General features: G+C 33.7%; 1 protein-coding gene across 2 annotated transcripts in view; it reads left to right on the top strand.

Annotated features, from left to right (window-relative positions):
- C13H8orf88 (chromosome 13 C8orf88 homolog) overlaps positions 1–24,487 on the top strand; it is a 39,100-nt gene that overhangs the window by 12,222 nt on the left and 2,391 nt on the right. For both annotated transcript variants that reach the window (XM_026013423.2, XM_026013428.2), the window contains 2 exons: positions 7,982–8,057; positions 23,493–23,599. In XM_026013423.2, coding sequence (XP_025869208.1) covers positions 7,982–8,057; positions 23,493–23,599 — 183 coding nt within the window. The remainder of the gene's footprint in view (positions 1–7,981; positions 8,058–23,492; positions 23,600–24,487) is intronic.

A 24,487-nucleotide genomic window follows, 5' to 3' on the forward strand; every position in this document is an offset into this window, starting at 1 on the left:
TATGATGTTTTTGTTCAGAAGTTTTAAATCTTAATATAGTCATATTACGATTTCTTTATGATTTCACTTTTTGTGTCATTGTTTGTGAGGTCTTCCCATCCCTGATATCAAAAGGTATTTTCCTACATACATGTTCAGGTATAGTCTACCTGAAATTGATTTTTTTGTATGATACGAGATAGAAATCTAATTGTTTTCATGTATGACCAGTCGTCAAGTATAATTCATTGAATAATCTATTATTTCCATATAGATTTATGACATCTTTATTATATAATAAGTTTTCATATGTATAGGGTCTTTTTCTGGGCTCTTTATCCTGTTCCATTGACCTATTTGCATCTCTCTATGTCAGTACGGTGGTATCTTAATTACTCTTTATATTAATTTTTTAGAAGTCTCTAATGTTTTGTTTTATTCTAGCAGCTAGCATATCCCTAACTAATATAATAGTAATGTTTATAACTCTTTTTGGAAACATCGACCTTGTTCAAAAAACTTTATGCGTAAAAAAAGGAGTATATTTAATATTGCAAATTTTATAGAAGAAAACCAAATCATTTAATTAAATTTACTTCTAAACTTAAAATGTCTGCTGCTTAAGTTATAATGGAAAAACTACTAGAACCTATGTCAGAAATGCCACATATATGATAGATACTTTTTGCTGTGTAGTTTTTAAAACAACTTCATTAAGGTATAATTTACAGTGAAATGAACCCATTTGTTCAATGAGTTTGACAAATATATACCCTATATAACTGACCCCACAATTAAGATACATTTTTATCTTCCCTTTAAGTGCCCTTATGTCCCTTTGTAGTCATTCATCATCCCCTCTTCCACTAATCCCTACTGCTCCTTCCTCCTCCAGGCATCCACTGATCTGCTTTCTTTAATTGTAAATTAGTTTTGACAATTTTAGAATGTCATGTAAATGAAATCATACATATATATCATTTGGTGTTGGATTTTTTTTTTGCTCAGCATAATGTTTTTAAGATTCTTTTGTGTTATGTATATATCAGTAGTTGGGTTCTTCTTTTTCTTTTTTTTAGTTGGTTTCTTTTTAATGTGAAACAGTATTCTGCTCTATGACTATAGGACAGTTTGCTTATTCATCAGGTGGTAAACATTGACTTGTATCTAGGTTTTGGATATTATGAATAATGTTGCTCTGGACGATTGTGTTCAAATTTGTGTGTGGACATACACACAAATACACAGGAATGGAATTTATGGGTTTTATGAGAAGTTTGTTTAGCTTTATAAGAAACTGTCAAAATGTTTTCTATCGTGATTGTACTATCTTATAGTCCCACCAGTAGTATGTGCCAGTTCCAGTTGCTTCATAGCCTACAAATTTTAGCCATTGTAGTATGTGTTAGTATCTAATTGTATCTTAAATTTGCATTTTCATAGTGATTAATGAGATTGAGCATCTTATCATGAGCTTCTGTTCCATTTGTATTTTTCTTTTTTCTTTGGTGAAGTGTCCAAATATTTTGCATATTTTTGATATTTGGGTTGTTTGCCTTATTTGGGTTTTTGATTTTGGGTTGTTTGGGTTCACTGAATTGTGAGAGTACTGAAAATCAGTATACATGTGTGAGTTTATTTCTAAACTTTATTATGCTTTATTGATTTATATGTCTTTTACGCCAACTATTGAGATATAATTGACATGTAACTAAGCTTAAGATATACAGTAAGATCATTTGATACATTTATATGTTGCAAAATGCTTGCCACAATGAATTTAGTTAAAATATTCTTCATTTCACATAATTACTCTGTTGTTATGGTGAGAACATTTAAGGTTTATTCTCTTAGAGGGACGCGTGGGTGGCTTAGTGGTTGAGCATCTGCCTTCAGCTCAGGGTGTGATCCTGTGGTCCTGGGATCAAGGCCCACATCGGTCTCCCTGCAGGGAGCCTGCTTCTTCCTCTGCCTGTCTCACTGCTGCCCACCCCCTCTCTCTTTTATGAATAAATAAAATCTTTAAAAAATTTATTCTCTTAACTTTCAGTTATATAATACAGTATTGTTAACGAAAGTCACCAACTGTACATAGGTCTTCTGTATGTCCATCTTTTTGTCAAGATCACATTTTACAGACTGCTGTAGGTTTATGATAAGTCTTGATATAAGATAGTGAAGTTCACTACAGTCTTTTTCAAATTTGTCTCAGCTATTTAGCTGTTTGCATTTCCATATAAGTTTTAAATGAGCTTGCCAATTTCTGCAAAAAAAAGTCTACAATTTTGATTGAGTGTAAGGATTAATTTGAGAAGAATTAACATCTTAACAATATTGAGTCTTCTGATTCGTGAGCACATATTTCCTTTTTTTTGTATTTTCTAGAATGGGGTCTCGAAGATCTTTTGTCAAATTTATTATAAGCATTTCATATTTTTTGGTACTATTATAATTGGTATTTTTTTGTAAATTTCAAATTCTACATGCTGGTTGGTAGGATACAGAAATAGTATTGGTTTTTGTATATTGATCTCATTAAATTCACTTATTAGATCTGATAGTTTTTTTTTTTTTGTAGACTTTTACTTCCCATTCATGTTCCATAACACGTTCTATTATGGGAATAACTTTACTGTAGCTTGTACTATAAATACATAATGCATTGCTGTTATTTTTGATTTCCAGTGTTATCTTTTAAAATAACTTAAGTAAAAGAATGAGTTTTACTTCACCTTCATTTATTCCATTTCCAGTGCTCTTAATTTCTTTGTATAAATCCATGTTTCTCTCTGGTATTACCTTCCCTATGTTTGAATAACTTCTTTTAACCTCTGTTTTTTATTATTACCTCATAAAAAATTCTTTAAAACTTTGACTTGAAAAATAGCTTCTTATCTTTCATAGCTCTGTGGATGACTGGTGTCAGGGACCTTTTTCTAAGTTCAGTAATGTGCCTACAATCAGGTAGCATCTAGGATCGGAGTCATTTAAAGTCTTGACTGGATGGCAAATGGCTTACTTACATGGCTGGCAGTTGATGCTGGGTATTTGGCTTAGGGTTCACCTGCTTCAGTGTAATGGGAGGAACACAAATGGCCTTTCCAAGTGTCTTGGGCTTTTCACAACACCATGTTTGGGTTCCATGGCTAAAGTTCTAAAAGATAAGAAGTGGAAGACTCTTAAAGCCTGGAAATCAGCAGAGTGTCATATCTACTGTATTAGATCTGTTTCAGCAGTCACAGAACTTGCTCAGATTCCAGGGGAGGAGATAAAGAATTTACCTGTTGTTGGGACAAATGTCAAGATTTTATAGCCATCTTTCATTTATTTATGAGTAATTTGAGGTGGTTGGGTGGCTCAGTTGGTTAAGGATCTGACTCTTGGTTTCAACTCAGATTATGATCTCAGTGTCCTGAGATTGGGCCCCATGTTGGACTGTGCTCTTAACACAGAGTTGGCTTGAGATTCTTTCCCCCCTCTCTCCCTCCCTCCCTCCACTTCCCCCTTGACTCATGCTCTGTCTCTCTCTAAAATAATAAAATCTTAAAAAAAAAACAAAACAGTGATTTGAATTTTCTTTCATCTGTATTACCAGTTCCCGGCCTTTGCCCATTCTTTTTTATAGGCTTTATTATTATTATTATTATTATTATTATTATTATTATTATTATTATTTGTAGGAGCTATTTTATACTACAGAAATTAACTCTAAATGAGTTAGTTTTTTTCCTGTTGAACTTTTGTTCTAGGAGTAGAGTTTGATATGCATTTAACCTCTAATTCTCCTTTGTTGTCTCAGTCGTGTACAGTTTTTTTTTTTTTCGTGTACAGTTGTTTAAGATGAGTGACAGGAGCTGGGAACAGTTTTGCTATAAATATGAAAAAGCTAAATAGATTATTGGGTATTGTACCATAAATTGCAAAGAACCTTGACTTGGAAAAAAAAGACCTACTGTTTCTTTTGTTTTATTTAAGCCTATTTGATTTTCCATTTCCTAAACTAGCTGTATTACCCCATGCATCCCAACACAAAGCTGCTCTTTTCTTCCATAAACATTCATTTTTTACTAGTCAAGCCAGCGTAGCTACTACTGATCCTCTGAGTGTTATGCATCATGTAAAGCCTTTCCTGACGTTTTTAAGCCAAGTTTGATATTCTTGCTCATTCTTTCCATCACACTTTCTGCATATCTTTATTATAGAATTCTCCAGCTTTATTAATTAGATTATATAAGATTGTTAAATTTGTAAGATTATATATGATTTTATTATAAGACTATAATTGAAAAAATTATAAAATTTTGGTAGATGTACTTTCTTACATGCTATGAAAGATTTGAAATAATCAGTATTTTTATATATTTATATATTATTATATATTTTTGCTAATATATGCTGAAATGACGTACAATTTTTTCCAGATTTCTTGAGGTATAATTGATAAAAATTGAATATAGTTAGGCTATACAACATGATTTTTTAATAAAAGTATATAACTTGATCATTTATGCATATATACATTGTGATATGATTATAACAATTAATTAACACATTCATCACTTCACATAGTTAGCAAATTTGTGGGGGATTGGGAGGGCACTTAAGATCTTAGCACATTTCAAGTATATAGTACAATATTATTTATAATCACCATGCTGTGCAGTAGATCTCCAGAACTTATTTATTTTGTAATTGAAAATTTGTATTCTTTGACCAGCATCTCCCCATTTCCACTATTCTTAGCCCCTGGTACTCACCATTCTATTTTCTAATTCTGTGAGTTTGATTTTTTAACATTTCATATATAAATGAGATCATACAATATTTGTCTTTGTGTCTAGTTTATTTCACTTAGTATAATGTTTTCCAGGTTCATCCATGTTGTAACATATGGCAGGATTTTCTTTTTTTATGGTTGAATAATATTCTATTTGTAAATTTTTCATCTATCTCTATCACATTTTGCTTATCCATTCATCTGTTGATGGATATGTAAGTTATTTCCTTATCTTGGCTATTGTGAATAATACTCCAGTGGATGAACATGGGAATGTACAGTCTTCAAGACAGTGATTTCATTTCCTTTGGATATATACCCAGAACTGGGATTGCTGGATCTTTTGGTAGTTCTACTTTTAATTTTTTGAGGAACTTCCATACTGTTTTCCAAAATGGCTGAACCAATCTTCATTCCTACCAACATTGTACAAGAATTCCTCCCCCTCCCCCATTTTTGCCAACAATTATCTTGTCTTTTTGGTAATAGCCTTCCTAATAGGTGTGAGGGATATCTCACTGTCATTTTGATTTGCATTGCCCTGATGATTTAGCAATGTTGAGCATCTTTTCATGTACCACTTGGCCATTTGTATGTTTTCTTTGGAAAAATGTTTATTCAAGTCCTCTGCCTATTCGTAAATCAGATTATTATTTTTATTTTGCTATTGTGTTATATGAGACCTTGATATTTTGGATACTAACCCCTTATTAGAAGTATGATTGGCAAATATTTTCTCCCATTCAGTAGGTTGCTGTTTCATTTTGTAGTTTGCTCCTTTTGCTGTACTGTTTTAGTTTGATGTAGTCCCATTTACTTATTTTTTATTTTTGTTGCTTGTGCTTGTGATGTCATACCCCAAAAATCATTTCCAAGACCAGTGTTGAGCATTTTCCATATGTTTTCTTTGATGGTTTTTTTTATGGTCTTATATTTGGTTTTGATCTATTTTCAGTTTATTTTCTGTGTATAAGCTAAGGATCCAATTTCATTCTTTTGTATTTGAATATCCAATTTTCCCAGTACTATTTTTAGAAGAGACTATCCCTTCTCCATTGTGTATTCTTGGTTCCCTTGTCAGAGATTAGTTGAATATATCTGTGGGTCTATTTCTAGGTTGTGTCTTCTTTTAAAAAAAAAGATTTTATTTTTAAGTAATCTCTATACCCAACATGGGGCTCAAATTCACAACCCCAAGATCAAGCCAGGTGTCCCATTGTTTGTTTTTTTATGCAGGTATTGTAATGTTTTGATTATTTAGCTTTCTAACATAGTTTAAAATCAGGAAGTGTGATGGATACAGCTTTGTTCTTACTCAAGATTACTTTGACTGCTTATGGTGTTTTAGGGTTTTTCCATATGAATTTTAGAATGGCTTTAGCTATAAAAAAATACTATTTGAATTTTGAAGGGATTGCATTGAATCTGTAGATCATTGTAGATAGTTAAGGACATTTTAACAGTATTCTTTCAATCTATGAACATAGAATATTGTCTAGTTTTATGCCATCTTTAATTTCTTTAGTATCTTAATGTTTTCCATGTGCAACTATTTCACCACCTTGGTTAAATTTATTCCTACGTATTTTCTTCTTTTGGATACTATTTTTTTAAAGATCTTATTTGTTTGTTTGTTTGTTTATTTATTTATTTATTTATTTATTTATTTATTTATTTATTTATTTATTTGAGAGAGATAGCAAGAGAGAGCATGAGTAGGGGGAGAGGGAGAAGCAGGCTCCCTTCTCAGCAGGGACCCCAATGCAGGGCTCAATCCCAGGACCCTGGGATCGTGACCTGAGCCAAAGGCGGATGCTTAACCTGCTGAGCCACCTGGGTACCCCTAGATACTATTTTAAAAATAGATTATTTCTTTTTTTTTTTCTAAAGATACTATTTATACATGAGTGACACAGAGAGAGAGAGAGGCAGAGACCCAGGCAGAGGGAGAAGCAGGCTCCACACAGGGAGCCCGATGTGGGATTCGATCCCGGGACTCCAGGATCACACTCCGGGGCAAAGGCAGGCGCTAAACTGCTGAGCCACCCAGGGATCCCAAAGTAGATTATTTCTTTTTTTTATTTATGATAGTCAGAGAGAGAGAGAGAGAGGGGCAGAGACACAGGCAGAGGGAGAAGCAGGCTCCATGTACCGGGAGCCCGACGTGGGATTCCATCCCGGGTCTCCAGGATCGCGCCCTGGGCCAAAGGCAGGCGCCAAACCGCTGCGCCACCCAGGGATCCCAATAGATTATTTCTTAATGTTTTTTTCAGATTATAATTTACTTTTGAGTTTGATTTGAGGTCTTGCATTTTAGTGTCAGTGAAGTGTGCCTTTGCACACTTTAAATTTTTAAATTTAAAATTTTTTAGAAGGGACTCTATAGTTAATATCATTGTTTATTAAATCTAATGGGAAGAAAAACTTTGGACAATGAAGATCTTTGGCATTTTCATATTTTTCTATCTCTACTTAAAAATAAAAATTTTGCTAAAATTTAATGTTTTTCTGATAACTTATTTTGATGATTCAGTATTATAGAGTTATCTCATTACTCTTCATTGTGTCATAGGGTTAGATAATTAATCTTTCTAACTTCATGCAGAGTTGCCGTGGTAGAATTTGCAAATGTTTAAGGAATGAGCTATAACTTGTTACTACCGTGATTGATAGAGCAGAGATGTTTATTTTTCAGGATAGATATCTTCAGAGAAACCTACCTTAATGAATTACCATGGTTCAGAGTATGGCTGACTATTTGCAAACTGATTTTTGTCAGCGTAAGGGATTATCTTAAGGATAGATTGCATTGACCAAATTTGTGAAACTGATTTATAAAATCAGAGAACGCATTATTTTATCATGAGAAATCTTACTGTCATGTGCCTATGATATTTTCTTATTGGTTCCAGTAGTTTATTAAATGCACTAGGGAGATTAAATTGTAATCAGGGTACTTCTCAGTGAGCATGGAATCAGAAGGGGAGTTAGTTAAAAAAAAATCATGACAAAATAGTTAAAGATACAGGTGAATATATTTTGAAAGATTTTTTTCTTTTGCTTATTTTTAATAAGCATTCTCTTACAAGATTGCTTGTCCTTTAGTCCAGAAATATGTCTTGACTAATACTTTGATTGATTAGGAAAATAGTTTTGGATGATAAAAAAAAAGTTATATAAAATTTTTAAGCCAGTTAAAAAGTATATATTTTTTTCTTTTAATAGTGTAAGACGAATGGAATGCAAGCCTTTGCTCAAGGTCATAATGAACAACAGCAACATCAGTCTCCAGTTAAAAAAGGTACATTTTTTTACCATAATTCCTAAATTTCATAAGGGAATCTTAGCATTCCTATTTAATAATTGCTTAGTTGCAAACCTTATGTACATAAATTTTATTATATTCTTTTGGTTGATTTCTATCTATATTAGAAATGCTATAGGTAAATATGACTGCTTTAGAGAAGAAACCATAACAACAAGGCTTGAACAAGATAGAATTTTATTTCTGTATATTCTATAACAGCTCATAATTGGGCTGGTGTATTCATTCTGCTCTGGTGAAATGTTACTGGACTCAATCATATTGCTATGCCATCTTTATTATTTTTATTTATTTTTTAAAGATTTTATTTATTTATTCATGAGAGACAGAGAGAGAGACAGAGAGAGAGAGAGAGGCAGAGACACAGGCAGAGGGAGAAGCAGGCCCCACGCAAGGAACCTGACACCGACTCAATCCCAGGTCTCCAGGCCCAGGCCCTGGGCTGAAGGCGGTGCTAAACCGCTGAGCCACCCGAGCTGCCCAACTTTGCCATCTTTAATGTATGGCTTCTATCTCTGCCCAAGATGAATGCCTTTCCTTCAGCCACTATATTCCCTGTCTAGCCATCAGGAAAGACGTAAAAGGGAGAGGTAGTTCTCCTTAAAAGTATGACCTGTAAGTAGCATATATCACTTTCACTTAATAACTCATAGACCAGAACTTAGTCATCCTGTATGAAGCAGACTGGAAAATGTAATCTTTAGCTGTGTAGCCTGCTAATTCTGTTGCTGAAACAGAAGGGGAAACTGCTGCTCTTGGGGATAACCAGTAGTCTCTCCTACCAGCTAGTTTTAAATAAAATAAGAATTATTTATTAATTTATTTTCTAGATTTTTGTCAGTCTATATAATTTAAAAGTCATGAAAGTACTCTATTGGCTTTTTCTTCTAGTATTTAACTATTTCTAAGTAAAATGTTTAAATTGTTTCCAACTTTATTTTTTTATATTGGCAGCCTATTTTGGAAAATGAGAATTTATGTCTTCTACGTCAGTTGCCTCACTTCTTCATCCTTCTGTCTTCCCTCTCTACCATATAGTTATTTCACAAATTTCAGTTAAAGCATTACCACTCTTTATAAGACAATGTAAATACAGTTGCTTAGCCAACAGGTGCATATCTGTTCCAGACAATCCATTATTTTTCTTGGAGCTAATGTTCATGTTGTTTTTCTATGTAACGGCTGTTAACTTTTTTCCTTAAGTGCTCCAAGAACTCTGTTACACTTACCTATAATATTTTTCTTATGCACAAATATATCAGTTGGTATTCCCCCCCCCCCCCCCCCCCCCCCGCCGCCCCGAGAAGGGTTTTCTTTCAGAATCCTTCATGATCCTTTTCCAGTATAGACTGCTTACTCTTCAGTACTGTTGTCCTGGAATGTACTTTTACTATTATCATGGAATACCCCTTTGCAGTTCTTTGGTTGCTTTCTCCTTTTAATTTTTATTTAATTTCCTCCCTCTCTCCCTTCCTTCCTTTTCTTTCCTTCCTTCTCCTCCCTTCCTTCCTTCCTTCCTTCCTTCCTTCCTTCCTTCCTTCCTTCCTTCCTTCCACCAGGGGAGGAGCAGAAGGGAAGGGAAGGGAAGCAGGAAAGAATCTCAAGTAGACTCCGTGCTGAGCACTGAGCATGGAGCCTGATGTGGGGCTCTATCTCACAACCCTGAGACCATAACCTAAGTTTAAATCAAGAGCTGGCTGACTAACCGACTTAGCCATCTAGGTGCCCTTTCTTTCTCCTTTTTTAATTGAAGTAAATTATTTTGAAATGTATAATTTGGTGGTTTTTAGTATAGTAGTGTACAAACATCACCACTGTTTAGTTCCAGAACATTTTTATAATCCCAAGAGGAACCTCATACCCCTTAAGTAGTCATTTTCCATTCTCCCCTCTGTCCAGCCACTGACAAACTCTGATCTACTTTTTGTCTTAATGGACATACTTATTCTGGATATCTCCTCTAATTGGAATTATATATGACCTTTTGTGTCTGACTCCTTTCACTTACCATAAGATTTTCAAGGTTTATCCATGGGTAGCATGTATCAGTATTTCATTTTTCATTCCTTTTTATGGCTAAATGATATTTTCTTGTATGGATATGTTACATTTTGTTTATCTCTCAGTTGGGCATTTGGGGTAAACCTTTTGGCTGTTATGAATAATGTTGCTGTGAATATTTGTGGAAAGTATGTGTTTGAACACCTATTATCATTTATCTTGGATATATACCTGGGAGTGGACTTGCCAGGTCCCATGGTAATTCTATGTTTAACTTTTTGAGGAACTGCCAAACTGTTTTCCACAGTGGCTATACCATTTACATTCTTAGTAGCAGTGTGTAAGGGTTCCAATTTCTTGACATCCTTGTTAGGATCTTTTTTTATTATAGTCATTCCAGTGGGTGTGAAATGGTATCTCACTGTGATTTTGATTTGCATTTCTCTATTGTCTAATGATATTGAGTGTCTTTTTCTGTGCTTGTTGACCATTTATATTTTTTCTTTGTAAGAAGGTCTACCCAAGTTCCTTGACCATATTTTAATTGGGTTATTTTCTTTTTGTGATTGAGTTATAAAAGTTCTGGATACTAGACTTTCAACTCTTTTTCTCTTTGCCACTTCCCTCCCCTGTCCCCGTGCTCACTTCCTTTCTTCCCCTGCATACACACACACTTAGGTATATATAAGGTATTTGAGATCTATGTATTAGACCTTTATCAGATATATGATTCAAGGCTTTTATCAGATATATACTTATCAGATATATAATTTACACATATTTTCTCCTATACTGGAGTTTCTTTTCATTCTCTTGATAGTGTACTTATCTGTACAAATTTTTAAAAATTTGATAAAGTCTATTTTTTCTTTTATTGCTCATGGTTTTGATGTCATATGTAAGAAATGACTGCCAAATCTCAAGTCACGGAGATTTACTTCTATGAGTTTGAGTTTTAGTTCTTATATTTAGGTCTTTTTTCCATTTTGAGTTAGCTTTTATATATGGTGTAAGTAGAAGCCCACCTTCGATTCTTTTTTGTTTTTGTTTTTGTTTTTTTTTTTGTTTTTTTTTGCCTTGGATATCCAGTTGTCTCACCACTATTTATTAATGAGATATTTTTTCTCCATTTGATGATCTTGGCATCTTTGTTGAAAATCCTTTGAGTATAGGAGTATGTGTTTATTCCTGGACTTCTAGTTTTGTTCCCTTAATCTGTATGTCTGTCCTGTACCAGTACCACACTGTTTTGATTACTGTAGCTTTATAGTAAGTTTTGAAATTGGGAAGTATGAGTCTTCAACTTTGTTCTTTCAGAAGGTTGTTTGGGTTATTTGGGGTTTCTTGCAATTCCATGTTATTTTTAGGATCTGCATTTTTATTTCTGCAAAAAAATCTCCTTTTCTTTCAAAAGAATTTTGATAGGATATTAGTGAATTCGTAGGTTACTTTGGGGGATTATAACAGTATTAAAACTTTCAATCCATGAACATGGGGTATATTTCCATTTTTTTCAGTCTTTATTTTATCAGTGTCTCAGTTTTCAGTGTACAGGTCTTGTGCCTCTTCAGTTAAATTTATTCCTAATTATTCCTTGTCATGCCAGTGGAACTGTTTTCTTAATTTCCTTTTTGGACTGTTAATTCATAGTGTAGAAAACACAGCTGATTTTGTGTAGGGGTATTACTGTAAGCTTACTGAAATAAAATGAATTATAAGAAAATACTGCCAATTGTTATGTGTACGCCACCAAAATATTAGGTAAGCTAGATGCAATAGAAAAATTACTAAAAACAGAAATTACCAATACTTCCTTAAGATGAAATAGAATATCTAAATAAACATATAGCAAGTAAGGAGATTGAGTTTGTAATAAGAAAATCTCCTAACAAAGAATAGTTCAGGACTTGACAGCTCCACTGGTGAATTCTACCAAACATTTAAAGAAGAATTAACACAACTTTCTCAAACTCTTCCAAAAACTTGAAGAACACTTTTCATCTATCCTGTAAGGCTAATATTACTCTGATACCAAAGCTAGACAAAAACATCATGCAAAAAGAAAACTATAGATCAGTAATCCTCAGAATATAAGGTACAAAAATACCACCAAACCAAACCCAGCAGCATAATAAAAAGATTATATATCATGGCCATGTGGGATTAATCCTAAGGGTGGTTCAGCATGTGAAAATCAATTTGTATAGTACACCACATTAACAGAATGCAAGAAAAAAAAATAACATCACCATCTCAATTGTTACAGAAAAAGCATTTGACAATATCCAACATCCTTTCTTAATAAACACTCTCAGCAAGCAAGAGATAAAAGGGAATTTCCTCAGCATAATAAAGGATGTATATGAAAACCCCACAGCTAACATCATAGTAGTGAAAGATTACAAGTTTTCCCCCACTAATATCAAGAGCAAGTCAGGGATAATCACTTTTACAACTTTTATTCAACATTATACTGGAAGTTCTAGCCAGAGCATGTAGTTGAGAAAAATAAATAAAAGACATTCAAATTTGAAAGGACAAAGTAATTTCTATTCACAGATGACACAGTCTTATACATAGAAAACCCTAAAATGTAGGACATGTAAAAACAGTAGAGCTAATAAATGAATTCAGCAAAGTTGCAGGATACAAAATCATTGTTATACATGATCTTAGTAATTTAAGTATTTTTTCTAGTTGATCTTTGTCAATTTTGATCTTACCAAATAATCAACCTTTGACTTGTTGGTTTATTTTTTTATCTCTATTTCATTTATCTTTACTCATCTTTATTATTTCGTTCATTCTGTTAGCTTTCGCTTTAGCCTGCCATTCTTTTTATAGTTCCTTAATGTTTGATGTTAGGTATTGATTTGAGCTATTCTTTTTTAATATAGGCATTTGAGGTTATAATTTTTTCTCTGGGTGCTGCTTTTGCTGTATCCTTTAAATTTTGGTATGTTGTGTCTTTGTTTTCTTTTGTCTCAAAGTATTTTCTCAATCCTCTGTTATTTATTCTTTGATCCATTGGTTTAAGAGTATTTTTTTAACTTCCACATATTCATGCATTTTCCAGTTTTACTTCTGATATTGATTTCTACTTTCATTGCATTATAGTCAGGATATTTTGTATGATACCATTGTTTTTAAAACTTTTTAAGACTTATTCTGTAGCCTAACATGGTTGATCCTGAAGAAAGTTTCGTGTACATTTCAGAAGAATGTACATTCTGGTGTTTTTAAATGAAGTGTTCTGTATGTGTTTGTTAGGTGTAGTTGGCTTATAGTGTTGTTCATGCCCTCTGTTTATTTCCTTGTTGATCATCTGTCTAGTTTTTCTGTTCTTTATTGAAAGTAGGATCCTTGGAATCTCCAGCTGTTATTATTAAATTCTCCGTGTGCCTCCAGTTCCATCAGTTTTCCTTTCTGTTATTAGGTAATATATGTTCATAATTGTTATTTTAGTGAATTGACCCTTTTACCATTGTATAATGTTCTCCTTTATCTCTTGTAACAATTTTTGTCTTAAAGTCTGTTTTTATCTGTTATTAGTATACCCACTCCAACTCTCTTTTGGTTATTATCTGTGTCACACATCTTCATTCATTCACTTTTAACTTATTTTTATAATTTGATCTAAAGTGAGTATCATCGTTGTCAAACAGCATATAATTGGATCGTATTCTTAATGCATTCTGCCAATTTCTGTCTTTTAATTGGAGTGTTTATGACTGACATTCAGTTGTAATTACTAATAAGGAAGGACTAACTACACCCATTTTGTATTTGTCTTTTAGAAGTCTTAGATCTTTTTTGGTTTTACATTTCCTCCACTAATACCTTCTTTTGTGTTTAATAGATTCTACTGTATCATTTTTATTTCCTTTTCATTCCCCTTACTGTATATTTTGAAGTTATTTTCCTGGCAGTTGCACTGGGGAACTACTTAATTTACAACAGTGTAATTTGAATTAATACCACTTTAGTTTCAATATTATATAAAACTCTGCCCCTATAGTTCCATCCCACCATCCCACCTTTACATTGCCATTATGACAAATTCCATCTTTATATGTTGTGTAATCTATCAACCTAGATTTATGAATCTGCAATTTTATGTATTTGTATTTCAAGACATATAGGAATAAGGGGAAGTTACATCCAAAAATTCATTGATACTAGTTTTTAACTTGCCTACAAGTGTAGTTAGGTTTACTGGTTTTTACTTATCAATGTGGACTCCAGTTACTTTATTATTTTTTTTTTAAGATTTATTTATTTGTTCATTCATTCATTCATTCATTCATGAGAGGTGCAGCAAGAGAGGCGGAGACATAGGCAGAGGGAGAAGTAGGCTCCCCTTGTGGGACTCAATCCTGAGCCTGGAATCACACCCTGAGCTGAAGGCAGACACTCAACACTGAGCCACCCCAGGCATCCTGATTCTGGTTACTTTACACTTTTTAATTTCAAGTTAAAGGATTCCCTTTAGCATTTTTTTCTAAGCAATGAACTGTCAGTTTTTGTTTTATCTTTGAATGTCTCAGTTTCTTTTTTATTTCTGAAGGTAGTTTTGCTGGATATAGATTTTTGGTTGATTTTTTGCTTTCAGTACTTTGTCTTCCCCACTGCCTTCTGGCTTCCATGATTCCTGATGAGAAATCAGCATTTTATCCAATTGAGAATCCCTTGTAAGTGACTAATTGCTGCTCTTGCTGGCCTCAGGATCATCTTATAACATTTTGCTTATAATGCATCTTAGTGTGAACCTCTTTGAGTGTATCCAGTTTGTAGTTCATTAAGCTTCTTGGATGTGTCAGTGTATGTATTTCATCAAATTTGTGAGTTTTCTGCCATTATTTCCTTAAGTATTTTTTTTTTTTTTTTTTTTTTTTATCATTTCTCTCTCCCTTTTCCTCCTGTGACTCTCACTGTATGTTTGTTGGCATTCTAGCTGTGGTCTGACAGGTATCTTAGGTTATGTTCATTTTTCTTTTTCTTTTTTCTTTCTATTTCTCAGACTGGGTAATGTCAATTGACTTATCTTTAAATTTGCTTACTCTTTATTCTGCTTGCTCATATCTGCTGTTGAACCACTCTAGCGAATCTTTTCACTTTTCCAGAATTAGGGGCCTTTTCATAATTTTTATTTAACCATATTTTCTATTTGGCAAGGTGCTTTCTCATGGTTTCCTTTAGTTCTTTGAGCATAGTTAAAATAGTTTATTTAAAGTCTTTCTCTAGGGATCCCTGGGTGGCGCAGCAGTTCGGCGCCTGCCTTTGGCCCAGGGCGCGATCCTGGAGACCCGGGATCGAATCCCACGTCGGGCTCCCGGTGCATGGAGCCTGCTTCTCCCTCTGCCTGTGTCTCTGCCTCTCTCTCTCTCTCTCTTTGACTATCATAAATAAATAAAAAAAAATAAAGTCTTTCTCTAGTAAATCCAATGTCTCTGCATCTCAGAGAAAATGTCTTTTATTCATACATATGGGCCATACTTTCTTCATTCTTTGAATGCATTGTATTTTGTTGTTTTTGAAAACAGTATTTTGACTATAATGTATAACTCTGGAAATCAGATTTTCTCCCTTTTTTAGGCTCTATTATTGCTGCTTGTGAAATTTTTGTTGTCTAGTGCCTTTTCTGAACTAATATTGTAAAGTCTATGTTTGTTACATGTGGCCACTCAAGTCTCTGTTGTGATATCTTCATGGTCAGCTGATGATTTGGCAGAGAATTCCTTCAATACCTAGAACCAAAAAACAGAAGAGGAAAAAACCTCTCCCAGTCTTTGTATATGGCTTCTCTATGTGTGTTGGGGTGTGCCTTTAGTACTCAATGGGCAGTTTACAACTCTTCCTTTGACTTCTTACTTCTGAGGAATCTGAAGGTCAGCCAGAGATGATAGTTTAGGACCTTCTCAAGTCTTTCTGTGAGCATGAGCCTAGCCTTTAGCATGCATGTGAACTTCTAGAGTCCTAGGAACATCTGAGTCTTTCCATGCCCTTATTCCCCAAAGCATCTTTTTCCCTAATCTTTATTCCTAAGCTTTTTGGGTTTTCCTATTATTTGCTTTAATTGTTATCCCTTCTCCCAGGAGGAATTGGCTAATACATTTTCCTGTAAATGTTTTGACAAATGAATTCAGATAGCAGCCTCAGCCCTGGAAGAGTTCTTAGGTAAGATACAGGCAAGTCCTTTAAGATAGTTCTTTAGGGGGTCACCAGACAGGTCAAAATGAACAAGCACAGTTCTCTGAGAATATGATTTGCATTGCTGTCACCAGTACTGGCAACCTGTATCAGGAATGAGAGCAGTTATTTTCAAGGCCATTGCCAAGCTGGTTTGGGGGAGATGCTCTCAGGCAAGTTAAAATGCCACAAAACTCTTTACTAAATTTAGCTCTTCTTTATTAAGTATTCCCCTGGTTTTGTAAGCTTTTGATTTTAAAATTCAGAAAAAGTTGGTTCTGGAAGTTTTTGACTGTTTGTTGCTTTGGTGGAGAAATAGATTTTTAGAGTTTCTTTCTTGGTTACTTTTGCTGACTTTACTCTCTTGTTTCTTGACCCTTATGTTTTCTTCTTTTTTGATATACCTCATTTTGCTCAAGTGCATTTTCCAGGAGCTTCAAAAAACGAGTATTGTTTGTAAATTCTTTGAATTTGTGTATCTAAAAATGTACTATTACATGCTTGATTGATAGTTTCATTAAGTGGAACTTCTAGGTAGAATGAAACTCTAAAATGTTATGCTAAGAAGCCAGACACAAACGGTTACATATTATATGATTACATTTATATAAAGTATCTATCTTGGTATTGACAATTCATATGATTTTTTAGTTAGAGCAATTCTAAGAGGTCCTGATTTCCAAAGTACTACAAACCCAGCAATTTTACTACTGGTAAAATTACCAAAGACAAATGAAAAAAAATATGTCCACACAAAATTTGTAGTATATCCATTTTATCCACGTTGCCAAATGTTGGCTTAAAGTTATTCATAGTATCTCCTATTTTCTATTTAACGTCTGTACAATCTGTGGACAACCCCTTTTTAAAAAACTGTTTTTATTTAGAGAGGGAGAAAGAGTGGGGGTGGGAGGAAAGACAGGCAGAGGGAGGGGGAGAGAGAATCTTAAGCAGAGCCCAACATAGGGCTTGATCCCATGACCCCTAAGATTATGACTTGACCTGAAACCAAGAGCTGGACACTTAAATGACTATGCCACCCCGGTGCCCCTGGACAGCCACTTTTGATCTTCACATTTGATTTTTGTGTTCTTTTCTTAATTAATCTAGCCTAAGATTTGTCAAATTTGTTTCTCTTTTTCAAAGAACCAACTTTTGCTATTTTAATCTGACGTATTCTATTTTGGTGATATCTCCTTACAAATTTATTTTTTATACTTAAGGTTTAGTTCTTCTTTCTAGCATTTTAAAATGGATTGTTAGGTCATTTGTTGTAGATACTTTCTTACAAGAATTTATAAATTTCTGTTGGAGCACTGCTTTAGCTATACACAAATTTTGACATTATATTGTCATTCACTTTAAAATATTTTTAATTGCCTCATTATTTTATCTTTGACTCATGAATTATTTTGAAATATGTTAATTTATAAGATATTTGAAGTAAGATATTTGAAAATTTTCTGGATTTCTTAATTTTGTTATCAGAGAATATAGTCTGTATGATTTCAAGCCTTGATTTTTTTTTTTAGCATTTTTTTGTTGAAGTACAGTGATATATACATTAGTTTCAGGTGTAAAACATAATGATTCAAAATTTGTTTATATTGGGAAATGACCATCTCAATAAGTCTACTTAACATCTGTCACCATACATAGTTCCACATTTTTTTTTCTTGTGACGAGAACTTTAAGTTGTACTCTTTTGGTAACTTTCAAATGTGTGGTACAGTGTTATTAACTATAGTCACCATCCTGCATATTACATTCCCATGACTTATTTATTTCATAACTGGAAATTTATACCTTTTGATCCCCTTTCTCCACTTTGCTCACGCTCTATCCCCTGTCTCTGGCAACCTCCAATCTATTTGGTGACCTTAGTTTCTTTTTAAGATTTCACATATAAGTGAGGTTTTACAATATATGTCTTCCTCTATTTGACTTATTTCACTTCACTTAATGCTCTCTAAGTTCATTTATGTTGTCAAAATGGTAAGATTTCATTCTTTTTTATGGTTGAATAATATTCCATTATACAGCACATTTTCTTTATCCATTGCTATGTCAGTAAACAAGCTGCTTCTGTATCTTGGCTATTGTAAATAATGCTGCAGTGAATGTAGGGGTACATATATATTTTTGAATTAGTGTTTTTGTTTTCTTTGGGTAAAAACCCAGAAGCAGAATTGCTGGATTTTATATTTCTATTTTTAATTTTTTGAAGAACCTTCAATACTCTGTTTCATAGTGGCTGTACCAATTTACATTCCCACAGTAGTGCATGAATTTCCTTTTCTCCATATCCTTGTCAATGTTTGTTATTTATTGCCTTTTTGATATACTAGCTATTTTGACTGGTATGAAGTGATAACTCATTGTGGTTTTGATTTATATCTCTCTGATGCTTATGTTGAACATATTTTCTTTTTGCCATCTGTGTGTCTTCTTTGGAAAAATGTCTATTCAAGTTCTCAGCCCCTTTTAATTGGATTTTTTTTTTTTTTGGTGTGGAGTTGTAGAGTTCTTTGTATATTTTAGATTAACCCCTTATCAGATGTATCATTTGCAAATATCTTCTCCTATTTGGTAGGTTGTCTTTTCATTTTGTTGGTTTCTTTTGCCTTGCAAAAACTAATTTGATGTAGTTCCAATGGTTTATTTTTGCTTTTATTTCCCTTGCCTCATGAGACAGATCCTATATGTATAGCTAAGACTGAGTTCTAAGAGATTACTACTTTATATTTTATTTTAGGAGTTTTATGATTTTAAGTCTTACTTGTAGCTCTTTTATCCATTTTGAATTTATTTTTGTATGTGGTATAAGAAAACAGTCATTTCATTCTTTTGTATATGCTGTCCAGTTTTCCCAGCATCATTTGTTAAAGAGACTTTTTTAAAAGAGATTTTATTAATTTATTTGATAGAGAGAGAGAGGGGGCCAGAGCACAAGCCGGGCAGGGAGCCTGACATGAGGCTCAGTCCCAGGACTCTGGGATCATAACCTGTGCTGAAGGCAGACACTTAACTGACTGAGCCACCCAGGCACCCCATAAAGAGACTCCCTTTTCCCCGTGTTAGTGTATTCTTGTCTCTTTATCATAGATTAATTGACCATATAAATGTGGGTTTGTTTCTGGCCTCCCTATTCTGTTCCATTTGATCTGTAGGTTTTTTTTTTTTTTTTTTGGTGCTAGTACCATAATGTTCTCATTACTATAGCTTTGTAGTATAGTTTCAAATTGGAGTGTGATACCTCCAGTTTTGTTCTTTCTCAAGATAGATTTGGCTGCTCATGGTCTTTTTTGGTTCCACACGTTTTAGGATTTTTTTTTCTAGTTGTGAAAAATGCCATTAATATTTTAATAGCGATTGCATTGAATCTGTAAATTCCTTTGGATAATATGAACATTTTAATAGTATCAGTTCTTCCAGGCCATTAGCATGGCATTATTTGTGTCATCTCCAATTTCTTTCATCAGTGTGTTATAGTTTTTAAATATAGGGCTTTTGGTTTTTACCTCCTTGGCTAAATTTTTTCCTAGGTATTTTGTTTTTCTAATGAAGCTATAAATGGGATTATTTCCTTAATTTCTTTTCCTGATAACTTGTAATTAGTGTATAGAAACATAATAGAGTTCTGTATTTTAATTGTATTTTGCATCTTACCAAATTCACGTATTCTAGTATTTTTTTGTGTGGAGTCTTTAGGGTTTTCTATATATAGTATTGTGTCATCTGTAACTAGACAGTTTTACATCTTTCTTACCAATTTGAATGCCTTGTATTTCTTATTTCTTGTCTGATTGCTGTGGCCAAGACTTCCGGTACTATGTTGAATAAAAGTGACAAGAGTGGACATCCTTGTCTTGTTCCTAATCTTAAAGAAACTTCCTTAGAGAAACTCAACTTTTCACATTGGGTATGATTTTAACTGTGAGTTCATCTTACTTGTGTTTTATGCTGTTGAGGTATGTTTCCTCTGTACCCACTATGATCTTTTTAATGTATTGTTGAATTTTCTTTACTAATATTTTGTTGAGGATTTTTGCATTTGTGTTTATCAAGGTCTGATTTTTTGGTGGCATCCTTCGAGAAGAGGATCTATCAGGATAAGGCTGGTCCCATGAGTTTAGGAGAGTTTGGAAGAGTTTTACAAGGATTGATATTAATTCTTTGAATGTTTGGTAGAATTTGTGAAGTTGTCTGGTCCTGGATTTTTGTTTGTTGGGACATTTTTGATTACTGATAAAATCTCCTTAATAATTTGTTCAGATTTTCTCTTGTTACTCAGTTTTGATAGCTTCTGTATTTATCCTAGAATTGGATAAATTTGGTTGTTAGATTTGTTTGATGTATAATTTGTTCATAGAAGTCTCTTTGTACATGATATTTTGTATGTTTGATATTATTTGTAATGTCTCCTTGTTGTGTGTTTTTTTTTCAAACCCCTTAAATTTATTGAGACTTGTTTTTATGGTCTGTTGTGGTGACTATACCATGTCCACTTGAAAATAATTTGTTATTTTGCAGTTGTTGATGTAGTTTCTGTAATTGTTAAATCAAGGTGGTTGATATTGGGCAGATCTAAGTATTTTCTGATTTTTTTGTCTAGTCTGGTTTTTTTGTCTAGCACTTTTCTATAAAGTGCTAAGGGGATTGTTTTCTATTACCTATTTTTTGTGAAACTATTTTATTTCTGTCATTTTCCCTCTATGTATTTTGGATCTTGGTCATTAGGCACAACCCATCAATAATGGTCTCTTTAGCTGATACTAATATAGCCCCTCTTGCCTTCTTTTCCTACCGGTATATCATTTTATATCCATTTACTTTCAATCTATCTGTGTATGTCTTGCAGGCAGCATATAATACTACTTTCTCTCTTTTTTTTTTAAATTTTTATTTATTTATGATAGTCACAGAGAGAGAGAGACAGAGGCAGAGACATAGGCAGAGGGAGAAGCAGGTTCCATGCACTGGAAGCCCGATGTGGGATTCGATCCCGGGTCTCCAGGATCGCGCCCTGGGCCAAAGGCAGGCACCAAACCGCTGCGCCACCCAGGGATCCCTACTTTCTCTCTTTTAATCCATTGTGTCAATCTATGGCCTTTAATTGCAGTGTTTAACCTAAGAGTTAACTATGTCCCTCAGTTCAAATCCCTGTTTCGGAAATTAATTTTATTGGAACACAGCCACATGGTTTACTATCCGTGGCTGCTTTTGCATTATAAGACTGAGTAGTTGTGATAGAGACTTTATGTCCCAAAACTCTCATATATTTACTATTAGTCCTTTTATAGAAAAAAGTTTATTGATCTCTGGTTTAGACCATTAACATTTAAGGTGATGTAGTTGGATTTAGGCCTTTTATCATTTATTTTATCCTATTTTTTCCCTTTTTCTGCCTTCTTTTGGATATTTTTGAATTTTTGTTGGTATTTGATTATATCTGTTGAATTTTTAGCTATATTGTATTTTTATGTTGTTGGTCTGGGATTATAATATCTAAATCAGTGTACTTGTTAATATTATACTACTTCATGCAAAATGGTGATGCTAAAACCTTGCAACCATGTGTAGGCTTCTTCCCTCTATTCCATTGCAGTGTCCTATTTGCTGTTATTGTATGAATCACATCTCTACCAGAGAGTGTCATTAAGTTTTGATTTCAACATTCACACACTTAAAGAATTTAGAAGGAAAAAAAGGAGTCCATTATATTCATTCAGCTATTTACCCTTTATTCTTCATTTCTGAATATTAAAGTTTGTCTAGTTTCATTGCCTTTCAACCTCAGAAACTTCCTTTAGCATTCCTCATAGATCAGCTATAACTACTACTTATGAATTCTTTTTCTTTCATTTTTGAAAATGTCTTTTAACTTCACATGATTTTAATCTCACACAACTCACCTCCACTTCAGATGACAGTTGCATGTAGTAGGTCCCTAGATTACTCAAAATTTCTGTCCAACTTGGCTGTATATTAGGTTAAATCTGCCTTCTTGGATTTGATCATTTGCTTGAACAGCTCACAGAACTTAGGGTAAACTAACACCAGTTTATTATATAATGAAAGATATGATAAAGGATACAGATGAAGACAAATGGAGAGATACATAGAGCAAGGTCTAGAAGGGTCCCAAGTATGGAGTTTCTATCCTTGTGGAGTACCACCCTCCTGGTACATGGATGTGTTAACCAACCCAGAAGCTTTCCAAACCCCATACTTTTGAGATTTTTATGGAGGCATCATTATGTGGCATGATCAGTCATTAACTCAAATCTGTAGCCCTACCTACTTCCTAGAGGAGGTAGGGGTGGGGCTGTAAGCTTCAAGCTTCTATCATGGCTTGATCTTTCTTTTGACCATCCTCTGTCCAGAAGCCCACTGAAATTCATCTCATTAGAAAGAAGGACATTTCTGTCACCCAGGAAAATTCAAGGGATTTAAGAGCTGTGTATCAGGAAGTAGGGTCAAAAACCAAATCCTAGAACAAAAGATGCTCCTAGTACTCTTATCACTTAATGAAATTACAAGGTTTTTTTTTAGGAGCTTTGTGCAAGGAACCAGGGATGGAGACCAGCAGAAAATTTTGTTTCACAGTATGGAATTCTAGGTTGTCAGTTCTTTTCTATTAGCACTTTAAAGATATTGCTTTTCTGTCTCTGGCTCAGCAGGTGATCTTTTATGGTGATCATTTCTGATGAGAAATATGCAGATATTTGAAGATAGGGACCCTATCTTGGATTTTTTTCACCATTACTTAGCATATCTCTGATGTGCAGATATACAACAAAATTTTCTTAAACTTATTTTGATTGTATTACATTTTAAGTGTGAAGACTAGACAGGCTTCTTAGGGTCCTATTTTGGCAGGATCTGAGTTACCCAACAGGTATTACTACTGTTAAGCTTATGATCCCTTCACTAAATCTGAATAGCCTAATGGGAGAGACCATGCATTACCAATTTTCTGAAATGTTTCTCTCCCAATTTTCCTTGGTTACTTGGCTTCCTTTCCATGTAAAAGGAAAAGTGAAGGCAGTAGATACTTTTCAAAATTTCTTGCTTCTCTTTTTTTTTTTTTTTTTGCATAGAAAATACTCATTATTTTATAAAATAATGGATTAGTAAGGGACATGCAGAAAACTATGAGCCAAAAAGTGTTCTGGGAGAGTATTTTATAACATTACATCTGATGTTTAATATCTATAGAGAGAATTAAGTACAGCAGAGATTTCCTGTTGAAGCTCTCAAGTGTTTCCATCTGCAGAAAAAAGCCAGACTTCCTGCCCGATCATCCCATTGTACTTCAAAAACCAGTAAGCAGTTCTCTAATTTTGTATTGTTTTCATTCTAAAATGTTTATCTTTAGTATTTTCACTGGATTCTTTCACTAAATTTTTAATTTTACTGTGGAATGTAATTCAGAAAAGTACACACATCTAAATATATAATATGACCAACTATTGTAAGTAATTACCACTCTGCTCAAGAAACAGGAAGGTATATTTTAAGAAATATTTTCTTCCATTGAAAGATAAAGAGTCTAAAAGTTCTACTGTTTTTCAATTCATTTCTATGATCCATCGGCAATAGATTATACTCTATGGTGTAAGGTAGGGCTCAGGTTTTCTTTTCTACATGGATATCCAGTCATCCCAGCGGTATTTACTGAAAGGACAGTCCTCTGCCCCCTTTCTGGCAATATATGTATGGTCTGCTTGTGGGTGCTTTTCTCAGTTCATTCTTTTTATACAGTAAAACACATTACCTCATTTATTCGTGTATTTTTGCTCGTTATAGAGCTTTATATTTGTGTCACTGCATTAAATTTCATCAAAACAAATACAATAAATAAATACACGTATCTTTTAGCATATTAATTGGAAAGCCAGGAGTTTTGATATTGGGCGTGGGTTTAAATTGTCGCTTCGACTTGTGTGCTAGTATACCGTTCAGTTTTATGATTGCAGATGAGGTTGATGATCTCTAGTTGTTAGGATTAAGTGAAATAATGTCTAGAAGGGCTTGAACTGTACTTAGCTCTCATTATGCACTTAGTAAATTTAGACTAGAATTTGACTTTAGAGTCTTCATAAACTATTTTATATGGGTAAAAGTATTCAATTGAGAGGAACTCAGAATATAGAATGCTGAGAATGGCTCAAATGTGAGACATACCACTTGTGCTTTCCATTCTTGGGGTT

This window comes from Vulpes vulpes, chromosome 13 (assembly GCF_048418805.1).
Source record: "Vulpes vulpes isolate BD-2025 chromosome 13, VulVul3, whole genome shotgun sequence".
Classification (NCBI taxonomy): Eukaryota; Metazoa; Chordata; class Mammalia; order Carnivora; family Canidae; genus Vulpes; species Vulpes vulpes.